This window comes from Aedes albopictus, chromosome 2 (genome assembly GCF_035046485.1).
Source record: "Aedes albopictus strain Foshan chromosome 2, AalbF5, whole genome shotgun sequence".
In the NCBI taxonomy this organism is placed as follows: Eukaryota; Metazoa; Arthropoda; class Insecta; order Diptera; family Culicidae; genus Aedes; species Aedes albopictus.
The window spans coordinates 392,693,466-392,716,753 of NC_085137.1; the positions used below are offsets into that span (position 1 = coordinate 392,693,466).

Genomic DNA, 23,288 nt, shown 5'->3' on the forward strand with positions numbered 1-23,288 from the left:
AATAATTTGGAACATGCCCCAAACGAAATTCATCCAAGATGGCACCAATATGGAATACCAGACGTAACATAAATAGTGCATTTTTGTTTCAGCAGGACACATCCATAATTTAATAATTGATATGTTTTCTTGCACTAGCACTTTTTGTTTGAAACATTCATTGAGTAGATATGGAAATTTTAGAATGACTGCATAAAAAAAAACGCGACAGGCTTGTCTTTTCGTTTGACACACGTTTGACGAAACCTACGCACGAACGACACATTCTTCCAGATTCCAATTCTTCTTTATTTTTACTGGTCAACTAATGTATCACTTCAATCTTCTCATGCCATTTTGTTGCATGCATGGAAACAAATTATTCCATATCACTTGATTAGCACGGAATTTCGTGGCTTACAGTTCCGCGAGTCTCACATCTTTCACGAGAAGTGCTACTATCCTGCCAGCTCAATCAGAGGCTAATTTTCACTTCTGCCAGCTTTTGTACTAATTGAACCTGTAATCCAATGTCGCATCTAACACCGTAAATCGCACGAGAACTTTTTACTAGAATGTATTATAATTGCTTTTTATAGAATATTTTTTTTTTTTGACTCTCGGCTCCGTAAAGTTTTGTATAAAACAAATGAGCCTAAATAAATAAACCATCTGAATAAAAAAAAAAGAAAATCAGCTGATCGCATCTGTCTCGTGGATTGCCTTATTGCCAAAGTTACAGAAGTCCAACATGACGAATATTAGGAGAAAAAATTGGCTCGGCTTTTTTTTTTGCTACTGAGTGTGCGAGGCACTCAGTCGGTACAACAAAACAAGTTTGAAAGAACCGCCGAAAGAAGAAGGACCACCCAGACCCGGATGGGGACACTCACCTGAACTATTTTGGTCATTTCTTGGATGTCTATGACGCCGTTACCGTCCACGTCGTACATCCGGAACGCCCACTTTAGCTTCTCCTCCGGTGTGCCACTGGATGTCACGTCGATTGCTAACAGAAATTCCTGTGAGAGGGGAGAAAAATTAAAAAAAAAAAAATACAATGGAGATTAAAATTTCGTTGCAAAATGAGAGCGGGAGTTACAGGGGCCGCAATGGCAAAAAACAAGGTTGTAAGGAGAGAACTTCCAGCACAAAAAAAAGCACCGATGACGGCAATTATGAGACCTGAAAGACGAGATGATAATGGTAATTAGCACCGAGGATACTCTGCATAAAAAGTAAGTACCGAGTGTTTTTGTTTCGTCACACAGAATGCAAAGAAAATCAGAATAAAATATGGCAGATGGAAAAACGGGAGATTTACTTTTTGGCATGAATTATATACAGCATTTCCAGCTCAACGCACGAATCGCGTCCCTTTTCAATTGAAATGAAATTTTGATCTTGAATTGAAAATGTTTTTCATTATATTTGATTTTCAATATTCTTCAACTAACTTGTATGAGAAAAAAATCCTGCATTTCTCCATCTAAAAATTATACCTCAAAAACGGACTGAAATGATGTCTTCAAAGGAGTTTTAGAAAAAAAGATGCACTGAAAGTAATATTCATCTTGGATCTATGTTAGATGTCATATAATTTCAATTTTCCAAAAACCTTACCCATCGATTTTTTTATTTTTTTTCTGTAGAAAGCTGACCTCTAGCCTCAAAATTTGCCAAGTAGCACAGGATAGCCAAATACTTCTAACTATTTGTTCTCGATTTTTTAATTTTCATCGATTTTTCAAAAGGAAACAGTTTTTGAGAATTTTGATATAAAATAGGTTCTACGTACAATTTCTACATCCAAACATGCTTAAATTACGGCTAATAGAAAAAAAAATAAAGAAAGCAAATTGAACCTTGTTAAATGTAGTTTGAGACGGTCTGAAAATTCACATACAAAAAATTGTTAGAAGCATTTGATCATCCTGGGCAATCCTGGGCAAATTTTTAGGCTGGAAGTCAACTTTCTTCAGAAAAATAATAAAAAAAGCGAAGAGTAAGGTTTTCGGAAAATTTAAATTATATGACATCAAACATAGATCCGCGATGAATATTACTCTCAGTGTATTTTTTTTCCTAAAAGTCCTTCAAATATCCTCAAACATCTTCCAAGACACCATTTCAATCCAACAAACCGTTTTCGAGTTATCATTTTTTGAAGAAGAAAATTAGTTATTTTTCATACGCCCTTTCAGAAGTAAGGTTGAGAAAAATGGTTAAGTGTTGATGCAAAAGCAAATGATTCACGAGATCCAGCACATGAACACAATCTCATTCAAATTGAAATATATCGAGTCAAAAATAGGATTTTTTTTCATGTTTTGGGCTGGAAATGATCCATGCTAAAAACAGAGCGGTTACTCAAGGTTTCCAGATTTCAGCGCTCACTGGTACAGTGAGGTACGCCTCCACAGAAATGACTTCAATATTGTGCCTTATTGAGAATTAAGTATTTCAGGAAAGCCCAGCTATTATTATTTTTTTCACGAACTTTTGCTGTAACTCAGTAGTTCAGTACGAATTTTTCTAGAAATTCCTCCGAAAATATTTATAGAATGTATCTCTTCTCATGTACTTCTTCAGAATTTTATCCACGATTACCTTCAGGGATACGGTAATAAATTCTTTGGGGATTCTTTGGGGATTTATCAAAACTTGTCCGGGATTAGCATAAAATAGGACTTCAGCAAGGATTCCTCTGAAGATTCCTCCAGGTTAAATGCATTCCTGGTAATGACTTTTATTTCTGCAAAAGTTTCTCCAGGGATTGCTCTAAAAATTATCCTTGGGTCTTCTTCAGGAGTTCTCAAGAAATTTATCAAAAGATCTATCTTTAAACTAGTAAACCGGTTTCTTCAAAAAATCCTTCCTTCCTGGGATTGCTCTGGTATTCTTTAAGAAATTCCTTCAAGGATTGCTACAGAAGTTTTTGCATGTATTCCTCCATATATTTCTTCAAACATTTCTGAAGGTATTCCTCCGGGAATATAATCAAAGTTTCTTCCACACGATTTTCTTTGGGATTTTTTCTTCAAGATATTTTTAAAGAAATTCACCCAGACAGAATTTCTCCAGGGGTTCCTTCAAAGATGTTTTTAATATGCAGTTCCAAAACAGTTTCTTCACTCAGATTTTGAGATTCTTTCAGAGATAACTTCTTGCTGGAATTTCTCAAGAGGTGCCTTCAGGTTTTACTCCATATATTCAGGGATTTTCTCAGACGTGAACAAATGAAATTCCTCTAGGAAAATCAAGTGATTCTTCTGAAAGTTCCTTCAAGGATTTCTCCAGAATTTCCCCCAGATGTTTCTCCACGGATTATCAATAATTGCCACACCTTTCTTTAGCGATTCCTCCAGACATTTTTCCGGAGATGCTTTTTCGCGGCATTTTTCAAATATTTTTCCAAGAAATTCTCGTATGCATTTCTGCAGAGGGTTCTCCACTTCTCCCAGGTATTTTTTAAAGATTCCTTTAGAAAACTTGTTTAAGACTTTCCGTCAGTTGTGAGTCTCCAAAAAACTCCTCCAGGATTTTTGTTTTTAATTTCTGCAAGATACACTTCAAGAATTAATTTTTCCATTTTCGTGTACTAATCCATTAAGAAATTTTATGGGAAATTCTAACAAAAATTCATCCAGAAGTATCTCCAGGATATCTTCAGGAATTCCACCAGTACTTTTGCCTGCATTTTTTTTGCATACATTCTTTCAATTCTCATAACGGCGGTCTGGGACTGTACCGCCTACGAATTTGTGCGATTTGCTATGACAATTAAGCTGATCGCTCCAGAAATTGTATGAGAAATTTTTTAGTTCCTCCTGAAGTATCTCCATTATTTTTTCTCCAAGGATTCCTTCAGAAAATTCTCCAGGGAATTTTTCGAGCGATAGTATTCTTACCAGTACTTTTGTCTGAAATTTTGAAGACTTTTTTTTTAGAGATTCCGTTAAAAGTTCCTGTACGGATTTCTTCAGGAATCCTTTCAGAAATTTCCTTGGAGTTACTTAAAGAGTTCCTCAAAAAGTTTATGATGACTTTTTTAATAGGCATTGAGATGGTACTAGAGGAGTTTCTTTCAAGAATTTATCCAGGAATTCTCCAGGAAATCCAGAAATAACTCATAACTTGCATTAGGATTTTTGCCCAGGTATCCCTTAAAAAATATCAAACACTTCTTCTAAGAATCTCCAAATGTATCGCTAGGAGCTTTTCAAGAGATTCCTTCAGACAATCTTCTGGAATTTCTTTAAAAATTCCTTCAGAGATTCTTTCAAGAATTCTTCCAGTATTGTTTTGTGTAATTTCTGGAAAAGCTCTCAAGAGGAATATCTAAAGCAATTCCTGCAGACATCTCTACAGGAATTCAAGAAGATGATTCTGACTGAATTGCAGAGGCGATTTCTAAAAAAAAACAATGTAGGAATTTCTGCGAGAAGCCCTGAAGGAATCCCTCGAGGAAGCCATGGAGGAACTCTTGAAAGAATTGAAAGGATTTTCAAACATATTTTCTGTAGAACTTCTTTAAAGCTCCAAAGAAGAACTGTTGTAGAAATCCCTTACTGAAATTCCTGATGCATACTGAAAGTCTAAAGAAGTATTTGAAGATATTTTTGAAGCAATTTTTGAGAGAACTTCTGAAGAAATCTCCAGTAAAATCCTTGAACAAGTCTCAGAAAGAACTGTAGAATGAGTCGTTAGAGAAATATCTGAAGAAATCTCAAGGAAATTCAGAAATCTCAGAAGGAATTTCTTAACTCTTGAGATAGTTCAAAAAGAATTCATGTAGAAATTTCTAGGAAATGTTTCTGAATCTCCTCAAAATTCGTGGAGAAATTCTTAGATGGCGGAGATTTCTTGAGAGATACATGAACGAAATCCTGATCCTCTGGAAGAATCCCTGCAGGATTTTCTCGATGAACACCTGAAAAAAAATCTGGGAACATTCCTGCGGGAATTTGCAATGGAAACCCTATATCAATTCCTGAACAAATCCTTGGTGGACTTCCTAAAAAAACCCCTGTACGAATTTCTGAAGGAATCTCTGGAAGATTTTCCGAAGAAACCACAGGAACAATTTATGAAAGAATCTTTAAAAAATGTCTGAAGGTATGACAGAAAAAAAATAGGAATCCCTAGAGAAATTCCGGAAAATGTTATAAAATTGTTTTTCTGAAGAAGAATTCATTAAGTAATCCCTGGCGAAGTTTTAAAAGGAACTCATGGAAATCTTCTTAGAAGAATTCTAAGAGGAATTTCTGGAGAAATTTTTCAGGGAATATTTGAATCATTAAAGATATTTTCTAAAGAATCCCTGGAAGAATTTCTGAAGAAACCGCTGCTGGTGGAGTACCTGAAAAAAACCCTGTTAGATTTTAAGACCGAGTAATTTCTGAAGAAAAACAAGGAGTAATTTTGGAAGGAATCAATAGAAAATTTCTCAAAGGAATCCTTGTAGAAATTTATGAAGGAATTAATAGAGAATTTCTGAAGAGATCTCTAGGGATATTTCTTAAAGGAATCCCTGGAAGAATACATGAAGGAAATTTTAGAAAACCTTATAAATGAGTCTGTAGAAGGTTTTCTAAAGAAATCCTTGGAGAAATTTCTGCAAAAAATGTGTACTTTCGATTTTCTGAAGGCATCCGGGGATGAAAGAATTGAAAGAAATCTCGTACGGATTCCTAAAAGAATCTATGGAGGAACTTCTGACGAAATTCAAGGAAGGTATCTTGAGACATTCTCGGAGAAATTTCTGGTGAATGCTTTAGAGATAATTTTGATAGAAATTCTAGAAAAATTCTTAAATATTCTATGGATAGATATGTTATAAAAAAAATCAAAGATCAATTTTGAAAAGAATCCAAGGAAGGTTTTGTGAAGGAGTGCTTACATTAATTTATGGGGTAATCTCTAAAAAAAACTTTGCAGGAAGATCTAAAGTAAACTATGATTTTTTTAAAAGAATCCCTTGAAGATTTTTTTTAAAGACATTACATACCGTCGTCAGCCAGAGGCTGTACAGACTGAACATAACTTACACTAGACAACGGACAACGTTCACGACATCCAGTGGTCCAATGATGAAATTTTCGTTTGACGAAAAGCTTTCACCGATTGGAGTGCGAATCGAACCCACACTCCGTGGCTCCGCTAACCGCAAGGTCACGAAGCCCACGGTATCGACCAAATGACCTGAATCATTTGCCGAACAATCCAGTGCCAAAACTTTCCCTACCTACCCGGCGAATCAAAGTTCATTAAGCCGTGATTAAACCCAATTAGACACATCGTCGCCGAAAAATTTCAACGAGACAAACTACCCTCCATAAGCCTGCCGCAAAACTTTCATCCCTCGAAAACTTTGCTCTAATTGCTTAGCACTGTTCCCACACGGAGCTATCTAATGTTCAACGAATTCACAATCATCAAGCCCCGGTACCGGTATCTGGTCCCCGTGGTCCCAGTTCATCATCTCCGGTATATAACTTTCTCGACATAACTATATTTCTACAAGTTTTTGTACGTTCTTAATTTTTTTTCAAGAATCGAAAAATTTCATTTTGCTCCTCTCTCATAGAACAATCACTTTGACCATCTCTACAAAAAAATACCATATCTGAGAACATAAAAAATAAGCAACGGAAAATAAAACAAAAGTTGTACCCAAACCCATATTTGTTTCTAACAAGGAATAAGATGTTTTATAATAAACAAACATATTTTTAAATTACTTTAAAAACTGTTTCGTCAACCTAATATACCTAAAGACAGATTTAGTTTCCTCATACATCCTTGCATAGAGACTAAGGTATTCATCTAACAAACTACTTAAGTATTGTTTAGAACAGGTACCATCGGATTATTTTTTTGAATATTTACTATTTTGAAATTTTTGGTTATTTTTAAACTCTTGACGGGAAAACTCTATTCACCTTCCGCATTCCAGTCGAACAATTTGCTAAGCCAAGTTTTCGCAAACCAACGAAGTTTTTCGGCGCTGCACCCCCTCCCAAACTAAGTCTTACCTAGGTTAACCTAAGCGACGAGACAAGAAACTTTAATTACGACTAGTAGTGGCATCGTTTATGGTGTAGCTGCGCTTCAGTTGCGGTACCCGGTACGACAAAAGCGGAAACACTCGCGCTTCTCCGGCGGTAAAACTTTGCTCCTCCGTCCGGAGAAAGTTCCTATCGTGATTCACATATGCGCGATTCCACACCCACCGTCGACGTGGAGTGAACGTGGGAAAAACAATTTTCCATAAGGTTCGGTTTTCTTTGGTTTTCTACGGTCCCGTCCGCCCCTTCTGTTCGAAGACGTCGTTTACTATTTTGGCCACACGTTTCCCTAAATTTCTTATTAGCGGGGAGGAACGGTAACTCAATTTAGATTCCGTATCATTAAGTTGGGTAAACTGGAACAAAAGAAATTCTCAGGAACTTGAGTTGTTCCAGATCGCATTTTCAAGAAATTTGAAAATGAAGGATGCCATTTCAATCAGAACTGCACAAATAGAAAGACGTCAGGTTCACATTAACAATGTGAGGAAAAACCAAATAAATAAATAAATAAATAAATAAATAAATAAATAAATAAATAAATAAAAAAACCAATTGTTCATTGTCTATTGGGTTGTTCATTTTGCCCCTCCTTCCCAAATAAAGTTACCCACCAAATCAAACGACAAAGTTTAATTGATTTTCAAAAGCGCAAAACTTGGGCGTTTACCGGTGCCATGCCTTCAAATCGAATCAAACGGTGATCCATAGCGGAAATCGAACAAAGACATAGCCGTAAGCATAGGTACTTTGATACCAAGATGGAGAAAAGCTTCAAGCTTGAACAGCTATCCAGAAATAATGCATCATTAGTCGTCACATTGTGATTTGAACGAACATGAAGACATTTATGGAGTGTGAAAAGATGGAGTGGCGAAGCGTATTTGTGAAATATCTGAGATTATCCGTCAATCAGTCTTGATAATGAACCGCCAAAATAAAGTAATTGAATAGAGGGGTGTTCCCATGGGCGTGAAATGCAGAGGACTCTCCATAGTATCCTGGAAGAATGCTCCCCGGTATACTGATAAGATACTCTTCAGAATTTCTAGAGAATTTCCTCCAAAAGTTTAAGAGTATTCATTTCATATATCAGATACGATTCACTTCAGAAGACTGAGAGGATTCAACTCAGAACCCTGGAAGTATCCTGCTAAAAATCCTGAACGAATTCTCCTCAGATCGAGAGAGTATTATGTCCAGAATCTTAAGGGGATTCTGCACAATATTCCCTGAACCCTGATAGCATTATAATCAGAATCCCGAGTTGATTCTGCTAGCAACCCTGATATGATTTTATTCGGAACCCTAACAGGATTTTGTAAAATAACCCCGAAACTAAGCTGATGAAAATCCGGATAGAATTCAACTCAGAATACTAAACACTGAAGCATAAATGATTTCTGCTCAGAGTCCTAAGAGGATTCTCCTCAAAATCCTTAGCGGATTATTCTCAGAATCCTGAAAAAATTCTCGTCAAAACCCTTAATGATTCCCGTCAGAATTCTAACAGGATTCTCGCCAGAATGCTAAAAGAATTCTCATCGGAATCCTGAAAGGATTCTCGTCAGAGTCCTGAAAGAATTCTCGTCGGAATCCAGAAAGGATTTTCATCGGTATCCTGAAATGATCCTAGTTGAAATCCTGAAGAGATTCTAATCGGAATCCCGGCAGGATTCTAGTAGAAAATTCTCGTCAGAATCCCGAAAGAATTTTCCTCAGAATCCGGAAAGAATTCTCCTCAGAATCCTGAAAGGATTCTCCTCAAAATCCGGAAAGGATTCTCCTCAGAAACCGGAAAGGATTCTCCTCAGAATTCTTAGAGGATTCTCCTCAGCTTCCGCAAAGGATTCTCCCCAGATTCCGCAATGGACTCTCCTCAGAATCCGCAAAGGAATCCTGAAAGGATTCTGCTCAGAATCCTGAAAGGATTCTCCTCAAAATCATGAAAGAAATCTCCTCAGAATCTTGAAAGAAATCTTCTCAAAATTCTGAAAAGATTCACGTCAGAATCCTAAAAGGATTTTCCTCAGAATCCTGAAAGGATTTATCTCAGAATCCTCAAAGGATTGACCTCAGAATCTTGAAAGGATTCTCCTCAGAATCCTGAAAGGATTCTTCTCAGAATCCTGAAGGGATTAATCTCAGAATCCTGAAAGGATTCTTCTCAGAATCCTGAAGGGATTAATCTCAGAATCCTGAAAGGATTGTCCTCAGAATCCTGAAAGGATTCTCCTCAGATTCCAGAAATGATTCTCCTCAGAATCATGAGAGGATACTCCTCAGATTCCAGAAAGGATTCTCCTCAGAATCCTGAAAGGATTCTCCTCAGAATCCTGAAAGGACTTTTCTCAGAATCCTGAAAGGATTCTCCTCAGAATCCTGAAAGGGTTTCCTCAGAATCCTGAAAGGATTCTCCTCAGAATCCTGAAAGGATTCTCCTCAGAATCCTGAAAGGATTCTCCTCAGAATCCTGAAAGGATTCTCCTCAGAATCCTGAAAGGATTCTCCTCAGAATCCTGAAAGGATTCTCCTCAGAATCCTGAAAGGATTCTCCTCAGAATCCTGAAAGGATTCTCCTCAGAATCCTGAAAGGATTCTCCTCAGAATCCTGAAAGGATTCTCCTCAGAATCCTGAAAGGATTCTCCTCAGAATCCTGAAAGGATTCTCCTCAGAATCCTGAAAGGATTCTCCTCAGAATCCTGAAAGGATTCTCCTCAGAATCCTGAAAGGATTCTCCTCAGAATCCTGAAAGGATTCTCCTCAGAATCCTGAAAGGATTCTCCTCAGAATCCTGAAAGGATTCTCCTCAGAATCCTGAAAGGATTCTCCTCAGAATCCTGAAAGGATTCTCCTCAGAATCCTGAAAGGATTCTCCTCAGAATCCTGAAAGGATTCTCCTCGAATCCTGAAAGGATTCTCCTCAGAATCCTGAAAGGATTCTCCTCAGAATCCTGAAAGGATTCTCCTCAGAATCCTGAAAGGATTCTCCTCAGAATCCTGAAAGGATTCTCCTCAGAATCCTGAAAGGATTCTCCTCAGAATCCTGAAAGGATTCTCCTCAGAATCCTGAAAGGATTCTCCTCAGAATCCTGAAAGGATTCTCCTCAGAATCCTGAAAGGATTCTCCTCAGAATCCTGAAAGGATTCTCCTCAGAATCCTGAAAGGATTCTCCTCAGAATCCTGAAAGGATTCTCCTCAGAATCCTGAAAGGATTCTCCTCAGAATCCTGAAAGGATTCTCCTCAGAATCCTGAAGAGGATTCTCCTCAGAATCCTGAAAGGATTCTCCTCAGAATCCTGAGAGGATTCTCCTCAGAATCCTGAAAGGATTCTCCTCAGAATCCTGAAAGGATTCTCCTCAGAATCCTGAAAGGATTCTCCTCAGAATCCTGAAAGGATTCTCCTCAGAATCCTGAAAGGATTCTCCTCAGAATCCTGAAAGGATTCTCCTCAGAATCCTGAAAGGATTCTCCTCAGAATCCTGAAAGGATTCTCCTCAGAATCCTGAAAGGATTCTCCTCAGAATCCTGAAAGGATTCTCCTCAGAATCCTGAAAGGATTCTCCTCAGAATCCTGAAAGGATTCTCCTCAGAATCCTGAAAGGATTCTCCTCAGAATCCTGAAAGGATTCTCCTCAGAATCCTGAAAGGATTCTCCTCAGAATCCTGAAAGGATTCTCCTCAGAATCCTGAAAGGATTCTCCTCAGAATCCTGAAAGGATTCTCCTCAGAATCCTGAAAGGATTCTCCTCAGAATCCTGAAAGGATTCTCCTCAGAATCCTGAAAGGATTCTCCTCAGAATCCTGAAAGGATTCTCCTCAGAATCCTGAAAGGATTCTCCTCAGAATCCTGAAAGGATTCTCCTCAGAATCCTGAAAGGATTCTCCTCAGAATCCTGAAAGGATTCTCCTCAGAATCCTGAAAGGATTCTCCTCAGAATCCTGAAAGGATTCTCCTCAGAATCCTGAAAGGATTCTCCTCAGAATCCTGAAAGGATTCTCCTCAGAATCCTGAAAGGATTCTCCTCAGAATCCTGAAAGGATTCTCCTCAGAATCCTGAAAGGATTCTCCTCAGAATCCTGAAAGGATTCTCCTCAGAATCCTGAAAGGATTCTCCTCAGAATCCTGAAAGGATTCTCCTCAGAATCCTGAAAGGATTCTCCTCAGAATCCTGAAAGGATTCTCCTCAGAATCCTGAAAGGATTCTCCTCAGAATCCTGAAAGGATTCTCTCAGAATCCTGAAAGGATTCTCCTCAGAATCCTGAAAGGATTCTCCTCAGAATCCTGAAAGGATTCTCCTCAGAATCCTGAAAGGATTCTCCTCAGAATCCTGAAAGGATTCTCCTCAGAATCCTGAAAGGATTCTCCTCAGAATCCTGAAAGGATTCTCCTCAGAATCCTGAAAGGATTCTCCTCAGAATCCTGAAAGGATTCTCCTCAGAATCCTGAAAGGATTCTCCTCAGAATCCTGAAAGGATTCTCCTCAGAATCCTGAAAGGATTCTCCTCAGAATCCTGAAAGGATTCTCCTCAGAATCCTGAAAGGATTCTCCTCAGAATCCTGAAAGGATTCTCCTCAGAATCCTGAAAGGATTCTCCTCAGAATCCTGAAAGGATTCTCCTCAGAATCCTGAAAGGATTCTCCTCAGAATCCTGAAAGGATTCTCCTCAGAATCCTGAAAGGATTCTCCTCAGAATCCTGAAAGGATTCTCCTCAGAAACCTGAAAGGATTCTCCTCAGAATCCTGAAAGGATTCTCCTCAGAAACCTGAAAGGATTCTCCTCAGAAACCTGAAAGGATTCTCCTCAGAATCCTGAAAGGATTCTCCTCAGAATCCTGAAAGGATTCTCCTCAGAATCCTGAAAGGATTCTCCTCAGAATCCTGAAAGGATTCTCCTCAGAATCCTGAAAGGATTCTCCTCAGAATCCTGAAAGGATTCTCCTCAGAATCCTGAAAGGATTCTCCTCAGAATCCTGAAAGGATTCTCCTCAGAATCCTGAAAGGATTCTCCTCAGAATCCTGAAAGGATTCTCCTCAGAATCCTGAAAGGATTCTCCTCAGAATCCTGAAAGGATTCTCCTCAGAATCCTGAAAGGATTCTCCTCAGAATCCTGAAAGGATTCTCCTCAGAATCCTGAAAGGATTCTCCTCAGAATCCTGAAAGGATTCTCCTCAGAATCCTGAAAGGATTCTCCTCAGAATCCTGAAAGGATTCTCCTCAGAATCCTGAAAGGATTCTCCTCAGAATCCTGAAAGGATTCTCCTCAGAATCCTGAAAGGATTCTCCTCAGAATCCTGAAAGGATTCTCCTCAGAATCCTGAAAGGATTCTCCTCAGAATCCTGAAAGGATTCTCCTCAGAATCCTGAAAGGATTCTCCTCAGAATCCTGAAAGGATTCTCCTCAGAATCCTGAAAGGATTCTCCTCAGAATCCTGAAAGGATTCTCCTCAGAATCCTGAAAGGATTCTCCTCAGAATCCTGAAAGGATTCTCCTCAGAATCCTGAAAGGATTCTCCTCAGAATCCTGAAAGGATTCTCCTCAGAATCCTGAAAGGATTCTCCTCAGAATCCTGAAAGGATTCTCCTCAGAATCCTGAAAGGATTCTCCTCAGAATCCTGAAAGGATTCTCCTCAGAATCCTGAAAGGATTCTCCTCAGAATCCTGAAAGGATTCTCCTCAGAATCCTGAAAGGATTCTCCTCAGAATCCTGAAAGGATTCTCCTCAGAATCCTGAAAGGATTCTCCTCAGAATCCTGAAAGGATTCTCCTCAGAATCCTGAAAGGATTCTCCTCAGAATCCTGAAAGGATTCTCCTCAGAATCCTGAAAGGATTCTCCTCAGAATCCTGAAAGGATTCTCCTCAGAATCCTGAAAGGATTCTCCTCAGAATCCTGAAAGGATTCTCCTCAGAATCCTGAAAGGATTCTCCTCAGAATCCTGAAAGGATTCTCCTCAGAATCCTGAAAGGATTCTCCTCAGAATCCTGAAAGGATTCTCCTCAGAATCCTGAAAGGATTCTCCTCAGAATCCTGAAAGGATTCTCCTCAGAATCCTGAAAGGATTCTCCTCAGAATCCTGAAAGGATTCTCCTCAGAATCCTGAAAGGATTCTCCTCAGAATCCTGAAAGGATTCTCCTCAGAATCCTGAAAGGATTCTCCTCAGAATCCTGAAAGGATTCTCCTCAGAATCCTGAAAGGATTCTCCTCAGAATCCTGAAAGGATTCTCCTCAGAATCCTGAAAGGATTCTCCTCAGAATCCTGAAAGGATTCTCCTCAGAATCCTGAAAGGATTCTCCTCAGAATCCTGAAAGGATTCTCCTCAGAATCCTGAAAGGATTCTCCTCAGAATCCTGAAAGGATTCTCCTCAGAATCCTGAAAGGATTCTCCTCAGAATCCTGAAAGGATTCTCCTCAGAATCCTGAAAGGATTCTCCTCAGAATCCTGAAAGGATTCTCCTCAGAATCCTGAAAGGATTCTCCTCAGAATCCTGAAAGGATTCTCCTACGAATCCTGAAAGGATTCTCCTCAGAATCCTGAAAGGATTCTCCTCAGAATCCTGAAAGGGTTCTTGTCAGAATCCTGAAAGGATTCTTTTCAGAATACTTAAAGGATTCTCCTCAGAATACTGATAGGTTTCTCCTCAGAATCCTGAAAGGATTCTCCTCAGAATCCTGAAAGGATTCTCCTCAGAATCCTGAAAGAATTTTTCTCAGAATCCTGAAAGGATTCTCCTCAGAATTCTGAAAGGATTCTTCTTAGAATCCTGAAAGGATTCTTCTCAGAATCCCGAAAGGTTTCTCCTCAGAGTCCTGAAAGGATTCTCCTTAAGAATACTGGAAGGATTCTCTGCACAATCCTAAGAAGATTCTCCTCCACATCGTAAAAGGATTTCTCTCATAATCTGCAGAGGTTTTTCCTCAGAATCCGGAGAGGTTTGTCCCCAGCATACTGAGAAAATTCCCCTGAAAATTTAATTAATGTCTCCTCTGAATCCAGAAAGGATTTTTCCGGGATTCTGGAAGGATTTCTCTCGATCTTTCTTAGATTCGGAAAAGTATTTTCTCTAGAATCTTGAGAAGAGTCTGCCCAGAGACCTGACATGGTGACTTTCCTATTTCTTACAGATTTTTTTCTGCAAGCTGCAGCGAGTATTCAACACCAGATAGTGTATAAGTAATCTTGCGGAAGGTTTTATTGTTCTCATCAAACATTTGCTTCATCTGGTAAATTACTTACTTGAGTAGATTAATTTCTGTACAGACCAACCGCACCACATATGTTGTGGTTCTAAGGGTGACAAACAATCCGGCTAATAACCAACACTAGACGGTAGCATCTCTCTGTCTTTCTCAAGTGTCATTTCGGCTGTCATATAAACATGAACGGATATGATTCCTTTGCCCTCCCTTCCCACTTATGCCGACAACTGTCTCGTTCACTAATGTCCCATACAAGCATCCATTAGATTCTGCCTTGTTTTGTCAGCCCATACAACACTTAGAACACCGACGGAGAAGAATAACGGTGTCCTACCTCTACCGCTTTCGGTGTGTGTGTCATATTGCATGCCTAACTCTAATAAATGTACGACATAGAGCAAAAGCATAGTCTTCCCTGGTAGCTGCGGTGTGGTGTAAAACCGAGCAACCGTCACGGAACTTTCGGAGAAGCCAGATAAAATCCCGCTTCCGTAGCTACTCTAACGATGGGACATGTTGCGCCCGAAGGCAACCGGTTTGCGACGATCCACAGATTCATCTTGATACGTCCAAATGGGGAAATTCTGTTTCCCGAGGAGGAAGGTAACTCAGCCGCAGCACAGAGGTGGGCGGGGGTAGGGCCAAGGATGGGATCATTCATTTGCAATCATTTACATTCACTTGCGAATAACTCGCTTCAGAAACATCGTAGCGAAAACTTATGTATGGAGCACTTTATCATTTTTGTTTTACCTGAAACTTTGTAGAACAATGTACAAGTGTAGCGCCAATAATAAAGACAACAGAAAGCAACAAACGCAACTCTCCACGGCGTGAATGTAATTTACATTCACCGCGTGGAGAGTTGCCTTCACAGCTCGTTTACGAATTTGGTATGCGTGTGCGACCCTAATGCTATTCGGCGAACTTCCAGATAAAACTACAAAGTTCAATTCATCCATACATAGTTTTTTGAAAGAATGCTTCTGAACTGAGATAGTATCAAGTGAATGTAACTCTTTGCAAATGAATGATCCCATCCCTGGGTAGGGCTCTTTTGAAGGTCCACATCTAGTTGGGAAATCGACACTGAGGAGAAAATTCGGGAGCCACATTTAGCATTCTGTTAAGTCGATGTCTGTGGTAGAAAGCTGCCACCATGGAATGTAACCGCTCGTGGAAAGATTCGCCACCGCGTTGATTTCATGGATCGCATACACATTTTGCAATCAAAGCCACAGCTGTCAATTTAGAGACCGTTTCAGCCTCACTGATCAAGAATTGTGAAGGAGCGCGACAGGAGCTTAGTTCCTCCTTAGACCCTCGCATGATGTCCCCGGAAAAATAAGGCAGACGGCCGCTTTCTAGAAGGGACGAACGACAATGACGATTTCACCAAGCGGAAAACGATAAATCAAATTTGTGAGAAAAGTGTATGAATATTAAAACGAAGATTGTCGTTGTTCGGTCCCTGCCATTTCCCTTTTTCACTATAAGCGGCTGTTCTGCAGAGCCACAGTTCTGCACATTTCCGGTTTTGTATATTTTCTCCGTCGATTCCCCCGAAATTTTCTTGGCTTTGATGCGTCCACTACCAGGGGGCTCACTCGAGCTTTTTGGGTGAATGGAGGGTCGCATTACAAAAAATCAAATGTGTAGCTTTGGGGCTGGCCTGGTGGCTTTGTTGGCGATAATTGAATCAAGTCATATTCCCACCAGACTGCTGTGTGTCGACTACCGGCGGTTTTGGAATGTTCACAATATGCAACAGCCAGCCAGTAGTAGTGCTAGTGGCAGCCAACATTTCTGCTGAAATGGCAACCTCAAAAAACCGTAGAGAACGCCCCAAAACGTTAAAGCGAGGGAATGTACGCTGGCCTCGGCGGATGTGTGCGGATAATTAAAATTAATTTGTCAGTTTGTTTAACGGAAAAAGCAGAACACAGGCCGCTTAGGCTGAATGTTGGGGCGCTGCCGAAGGCTGCCATGCTGCTAAACAGGGGCTCTTTGATGTGGAGCTTAGCGAATTGTGTGGGTTTGTTTCACCAGCTCCCACGGATTTGAAGCTGATGAAAATGATGATTCCGCCGAATGGTAGCTGAAATTTAGCTTAACTAGAGCGTTGAGCTTTTCGTTTGTTAAAAAGTTTCAGAGTTTTGAAACAAATCATTGCACACTTCGGAGATCTGAGTGATCTAACAAAAACTCATACAGAATTCACAACTAAATCCTCGCAAATCTCGGAAATGAACCCATTTTTACATTAAAACAAATTTCTTCTGTGAAACTATTTTTTTAAACTCTCAAATTTATTAGAAGAATCGATTTAGGATTCTGGAAAGTATTGAACAATAGAAATACACTAGAACTCCAATGGCGCTGTAATCACTTTTACCATTTAATTATTTTATTGATTTTAATTGTTCTTATTGACTATTTTTAAGTGCCCATCTTATAGAGGAGATTTTGTTTTGGTAAACAAATTTGATTTGACACTTCTAGTACCGCTACTGACGCTGTAAGTGCGTGGCAAACTAGATGTTAGTCACACGAACAGTCGCGACAATAGATTTCTGTGGCTTGTTATTCTAATTATTGAACCAAACATAAGGGAAAAACACAAAGAGAACTAAAAAACAATGCAGTCAAGCATCAGTAAAGAATCTTACAGATGATTTCGAAATGCACTTTTTGGGTTCTCAGAAGAATCCAAGTAGACTTTGACGAAAAATACCTCTCATAGAGTCTCATGACTCAGAAAAGAATACTCTCATGCCTCTGATGGAAAACCTCTCGGGACTCTGACGAGAATCTTCTGAAAAATTCTCAGAGTTTTGATGATTTTGATGAAAATACACTCAGGATGCTATGTTTACTCTAAACAGAAATCTCTCAGAATACTGATAATAATCGTCCTAGGATTCTAAGAAATATTCTCTGAGGGTTGTGAAGAAAACAGTCTCAGGATTCCGGAGAGTATTCTTTCAGGATTTTGAAGTATACCCTATAAAGGTTCTCAAGCGAATCCTCTTACGAATCTGGGAAGAATTATTACAGGAATCTGTGAAGTAAACTCTTAGGATTCTGCGGAGAATCGTCCCAGGTTTGTGTGGAGAATCCTCCCAGGATTCTGGAGAGGATCCTCTCAGGATTCTGTGGTAACCTTCCCAGGCTTTTGTGGAGAATCTTCCTACGAATCTAGGAACAATCCTTTCAGAAGTTTGAATAGATTCTTCTTAGGGCTCTGACGAGAATCCTATCCGGTTTCTAAAACGAAATCCCTCACGATTGTAAGGAAAATTCCCCCAGGTTGCTGAGACAAACCCTTCCAGGATTCTGTAGAGAAAACCAATAGAAATCTAAAGAGAATACTCTCAGAATTCTGAAAGATGCTGAGGATGCTGAGAAGAATCCTCTAATGATTCTGAGGATACTCAGGATTCTGTGGAGAATCCTCTCAAGTTTCTGAAAAAAATTCTCCAAGGATTATCTGGAGAATACTCTCAGGATTCTGTGGATTTTGTAGACAAACAGAAGAGAAACCTCCCACGTTTCTGGGGAGCAACCTTTAAGGATTCCATTGAGAATCCTCCCAGAATTCCGTGACAATCCTCCCAGGATTCTGAAGAGAATCTCAAACTTCTGAGGAGAATCCTCTCAGAATTCCAAGGATAATCCTCTCAGGATTCTGAGGAGAATTCCCACTAGATTCTGAGGAAAACCCTCCCAGGACTCTGTAGAGCATCCTCCCAGAATTTTGAAGAGAATCTTCCCAGGATTCCGTGGAAAATCCTCTCAGAATTCTGTGGGAACCCAGGATTCCGTAAGAATCCTCCTAGGATTCTGTAGAGAATCCTCTCAGGATTATGAAGAGAATCTCAAAATTCTGAGAATAATCCTCTCAGGATTCTCAGGATAATTTGGTGGGCTAGATTTATTTATTTATTGTATGACATCAACAGACAACACAGGTCCTAATGATGTATATATAACATAACCTAACTTATTTCCCTATTGTTGTTACAATAAAAGTAAAATAATAAAATTCCAAACAAAAACACGCACAAAAAAAAAAACAATATCATTATTCGTCATGAAGAAAAACTAAATACAGCCGTAAACTTTCGCTTGATTGTTTCTCTGGAAAGGTTAAAGTCGAACACGGAGGCTACATTGTTGAACGACCGTTTCAAACCGGATATGGCGCTCTGCTGCCCGTACACAGTCATACGCGAAGAAGGTCGTAGCCAAGGTCGCAACATCATGTTATTACGCAGTGCTCTTGGACGAACATACAAATCGACGGACTGCAAGAGTGCGGGGCAGTCCATCCTTTCCTGCAACAAGTCCGCAATGACCATTGCTCGTGCAACGTTCAAGCGTAGCTGAAGACTCCCTAGGCCTAGGTCGATCAATTGGCGCCGACTTCTGTAACTTGGCAGTCGCAACGGATCACGCCAAGGGAGTCGGCGGAGAGCAAAGCGGATAAAACAGCGCTGGACAGATGATGAGGATTCCAAACCGCGTTACAATACTCGAGCGTCGCTCGAAACAGCAAACAATACAGTGACTTCAAACAATACACGCTGGTGAAGTTCTTAGCGATCCGAAATATGAAGCCCAACTATGTAGCCGCTTTCTCAACTACGAAGGAAACATGTTGTCTGAAGCTAAGTTTCGAATCCAGAATCACCCCCAGGTCCTTCACATCATCTGCACGCTGAATCACGGTGTCGAAGAGTTTGTATTGGAAAATTATAGGTCTACGAATTCGAGCAAGCGAAATCACGGAACATTTGACGGGATTAACCAACATTCAGTTTAATATGCACCAGTTCATAAATCCATCCAGATCCTGCTGGAGGCAAACTGCGTCTTCGATAGAGCGAATCATCCGGTAGGTTTTCATGTCATCTGCGAAAGACAGACTTTTAACAGACTTTTAACGTGTAGTTGATATCATTGAAATAAATCAAAAAAATCAACAGCCCCAAATGGCTGCCTTGAGGAATTCCGGACGTGGAATGAAAATCAGCAGATTGGAATACTGCGATCGAGACAGTAAATTTTTTAGCAGTGTAGAATGAACTAAGCCTGCGCAGCTATTGCGTGGTTGATCTTATCAAATGCTGCAGATAGATCTGTATATATGGCGTCCTTCTGCACGTTTTGTGCGAAGCTATAGCCAATGAATGGCGTAAGACACAGAAGATTGGTGATTGTAGATTTGCCTGGGACAAATCCATGTTGATCGCTGCTTAGATGACTTTTGCAGTGAGACGACAAAGGTTCCACTTTTACAAGCTCGAACAATTTGGAGATGGCACCAGAGCGTTAATGATTAATCATAAATTTAATCATGATTAATGATTAATGATTAAGATTAATCAAAATCATTAATCATAATCACCAAAAAATCTCATTTAATCATTAATCATTAATCTTAATCACACTGTTTTTGCAATCTAAGGGGCTGTCCATAAACCACGTGGTCATTTTTTTGGGACTTTTCAACCCCCCGCGTGGTCATTAGTCCATACAAAAATTTTTAGTTGTCCATACAAAATGGTCTTTGGCCGAACCCCCCCCCCCCCCCCCCCCTAATGACCACGTGGTTTATGGACAGCCCCTAATCATTAATCAGTAATCATAATCATAAGAAAAAATATTAATCAATCATCAATCATTCATCACCAAAAATGATTCATCATATAAAATATATGATCCAATTTTAATTGGTTCAAATGCTGTTCTAAGTAATATAATTTATGATTCTTTTTTCAAAAATCTCCCGGACAGAGTTACCTTTTACTTTTTAAACTTCAAAAACATGTTAAACAATAAATATATTTTAATCATTTCCAGTTTTTTGTGATTGATTAATCATGATTAATCATGATTTTTAATCAATGTGCCATTTTTAATCATTAATCCTAATCAATAATCACAGATAAAACCAATTTTAATCATTAATCATAATCTTTAATCATCCTAAAAATCAAATTAATCATTAATCATAATCAATAATCATCAAAATTGGAATTTTAATCACCAATGATTAATCATGATTAAAATTTTTGTTAATCATGAACGCTCTGGATGGCACACATAGACGAAATTCCTCGATAATTTTCAACTTCCTTCCGTTGCTCCTTCTTTGGTACGGAAAACATGGTGGAATTTTTCCAAATGGACGGGAACACTCCAACTGACAGAGATAAGTGGAACACGTGGCGAATAGGAACGAGCAGAGTTTCAATATTCCTCTTCAGGAAAGTTGATGGAATACCATCTGGTCCAGATTTCCTTGAAGATTTCAATCGCGAGGCGGCGCTGGATATCATTTCATTCTCAACGACGAGCGTAGCCCAGGAATCGTTGATCAGCGGAACGTTGTTTATGGCCTGATTAACGAGGGGTTCAGAAATCGTCTCATCGCAAAACGTGCTAGCAAACTTCTAAGCGAAGAATTGGCAAATCTTTGGAGGTTCCGTAGCGGTGTTTCCATTCAAAGTCATCGTTGAAGGTAGTCCAGACTCCTTTTTCTGCTCATTCACGTACCTCCAAAAAGATTTTGGTTACGATTGGAGATTGCGTTGAATTCATTGTTTATAGTGGCTGTAGCAACGTCGACTGGTTAGCTAATAATCCACGTTGACCCTCAAGTAATATTCACGTGCTGAAAAAGTCCGGTACTTAGAGTAGTGCCTCAATGCAGCTCTCCTGTCGAATTTTAGAGTATGGAGCTCACGAGTTTGCCAAGGTTGGTGACATGCACCTTCTTAGGAACTTGTCTCTCATTCACATGTCCCAAAATATGAGAGAGAGTTAGTGCAGCTCCATCTACATCATGTGCATCGAGAATACCATTCCATCTAATAGATTCAAGATATTCCAAAATACTTCCGTGGTCGGCTTTTTGGAAATCTTAGGATACCGGAGCAACTATTTCAGTATCGCAGGACTGGTGGGCAATGAGCTTAAGCATCAACGGAGGATGATGATTAACCTCCTTTACCAACGGCGAAGGAGCAGTAGCTATGAGCGGAGCAACATCTTGTGCACTGACGAAGCAGAGATCAATACTTCGGAAGTTCTTGTTGGTAATGAAGTTGATTTGCCTGAGAGTCACCGTGCTGTAAACATCAAGAAGTCGAGAGGCAGCGGTATGCAAACTTGAATGGTCGGGATGTAGGTGAAGAAGGCCGTTGTCAGATGCTGCCCAGGTTACTCCGGACATATTCAAATCCCCTAAAATGAGGATCTCGTCCAACGCCTTTGCGAGTTCGCCCACGGAGTAGACCGATTTCTGGTGGGTTTCGATAGTACTTTCATCACGAGCTCGATCAGGAGGAATGTAGATGCCGCACAGAAATAGGGTACGGCCAAAAAACTGAATACGCACCCAATTAATAGCTGAAATTTGGCTTTCTTTTACGATTAACTCTATCTTCTTATCAGTGGATGATTGTGGAACCACTCCATGAGAGAAAACATATGTCAAAAGTGCAAATAAAAAACAATCACTACACGCTTTGGTGATGGGATCATAGACAAACAGACGTAACTCTTGAAGCAAATTCCTCAAAAACTTTTACCCGATGTCTCTTTCATGAGCACACTGCCACCTGTTGGTAGAACCGCGCGCGACACTGTCGGCCATGATGGATTTTGATTAGACGTTTGTCTAACACGCACACTACTAAACAAAGCGCCTGAAATTTTCGTTTGCATCATTTAGGAACGTGTACACTGGCAAATATCAAAGCGATCGAACACTAGCGCCTCTGGTGGAAGGATCGCGAAAATCAAATGAAATTTGAATTGATCGTTAAATGCATGAACCAAGTCGTTTTGAAGAGTGTTACGTCTGTTTGTCTGTGATGGGATCTAACTTTGGGATGACAATAAATAAGCTATTTTAACACTAAGGTTTCGCAGCGGTGGAATGAATATTTTGCGTTGTGTTGAGGTAAGACGGTTCGCCTTGAGGGTGGGTAAGACGGACAGTGTTAGGGTTACTTTGATAATGCCATGAGAAACACATTAAAACCCAAACATTATTCACAGATTGAAATCTATGTAAAGCATGTAAAGCATATCATATTGGTTTTTATGTTTAAAACTTCATTATATTAGATTTTTTGTTATTTAGAACAGTTTGAACTAGAGCATTGCATACTGTTAGGCGTTTATTAGTGTATGGAGGTTTCCAATTTTTAGGATTTTTTTTAGGAATCACCGCGCCCGCCACCCCGAATTTATATCGACGGTGATGAAATCGAGGCGGTTGAAGAATTCGTGTACTTGGGCTCACTGGTGATCGCCGACAACGACACCAGCAGAGAAATTCAGAGGCGCATTGTGGTAGGAAATCGTGCTTACTTTGGACTCCGCAGAACTCTACGATAGAATAAAGTTCGCCGTAACACGAAGTTGACTATCTACAAAACGCCGATTAGACCGGTCGTCCTCTATGGACACGAAACATGGACCCTACGTGCAGAGGACCAACGCGCCCTTGGAGTTTTCGAACGGAAGGTGTTGCGTACCATCTACGGCGGAGTGCAGATGGAAGACGGGACTTGGAGAAGGCGAATGAACCACGAGCTGCATCAGCTGCTGAGAGAACCAACCATCGTCCATACCGCGAAAATCGGGAGGCTACGGTGGGCGGGTCACGTCATCAGGATGTCGGATAGCAACCCGACTAAAATGGTTCTCGAGAGTCATCCGACCGGTACAAAAAGACGTGGAGCGCAGCGAGCTAGGTGGGTCGACCAAGTGAAGGACGATTTGCGGACCCTACGCAGAGTGCGGAACTGTAGACAAACAGCCATGGACCGAGTGGAATGGAGACGGCTACTATCTACAGCAGAGGCCACTCCGGCCTTAGCCTGATCGGTAAGGTAGGTAAGGATCCAATTTACAAAATAGATTTTAATTTGTAAAAACACGTTTCGCTAAGAGATTCAAAGCCAAATTTAGATTCTACGATAATTGATCTCCCGAATATAAACGGCCATAAAC

At 39.9% G+C, this 23,288-nt stretch overlaps 2 protein-coding genes across 10 annotated transcripts in view; both read right to left on the reverse strand.

Annotated features, from left to right (window-relative positions):
* LOC115270114 (neurocalcin homolog) overlaps positions 1-23,288 on the reverse strand; it is a 579,846-nt gene that overhangs the window by 142,784 nt on the left and 413,774 nt on the right. The gene's annotated exons all lie outside the window — the stretch shown is intronic.
* LOC109400621 (neuronal calcium sensor 2) overlaps positions 1-23,288 on the reverse strand; it is a 510,430-nt gene that overhangs the window by 94,478 nt on the left and 392,664 nt on the right. For all 7 annotated transcript variants that reach the window (XM_062853212.1, XM_062853214.1, XM_062853213.1 and 4 more), the window contains one exon: positions 873-1,001. In XM_062853212.1, coding sequence (XP_062709196.1) covers positions 873-1,001 — 129 coding nt within the window. The remainder of the gene's footprint in view (positions 1-872; positions 1,002-23,288) is intronic.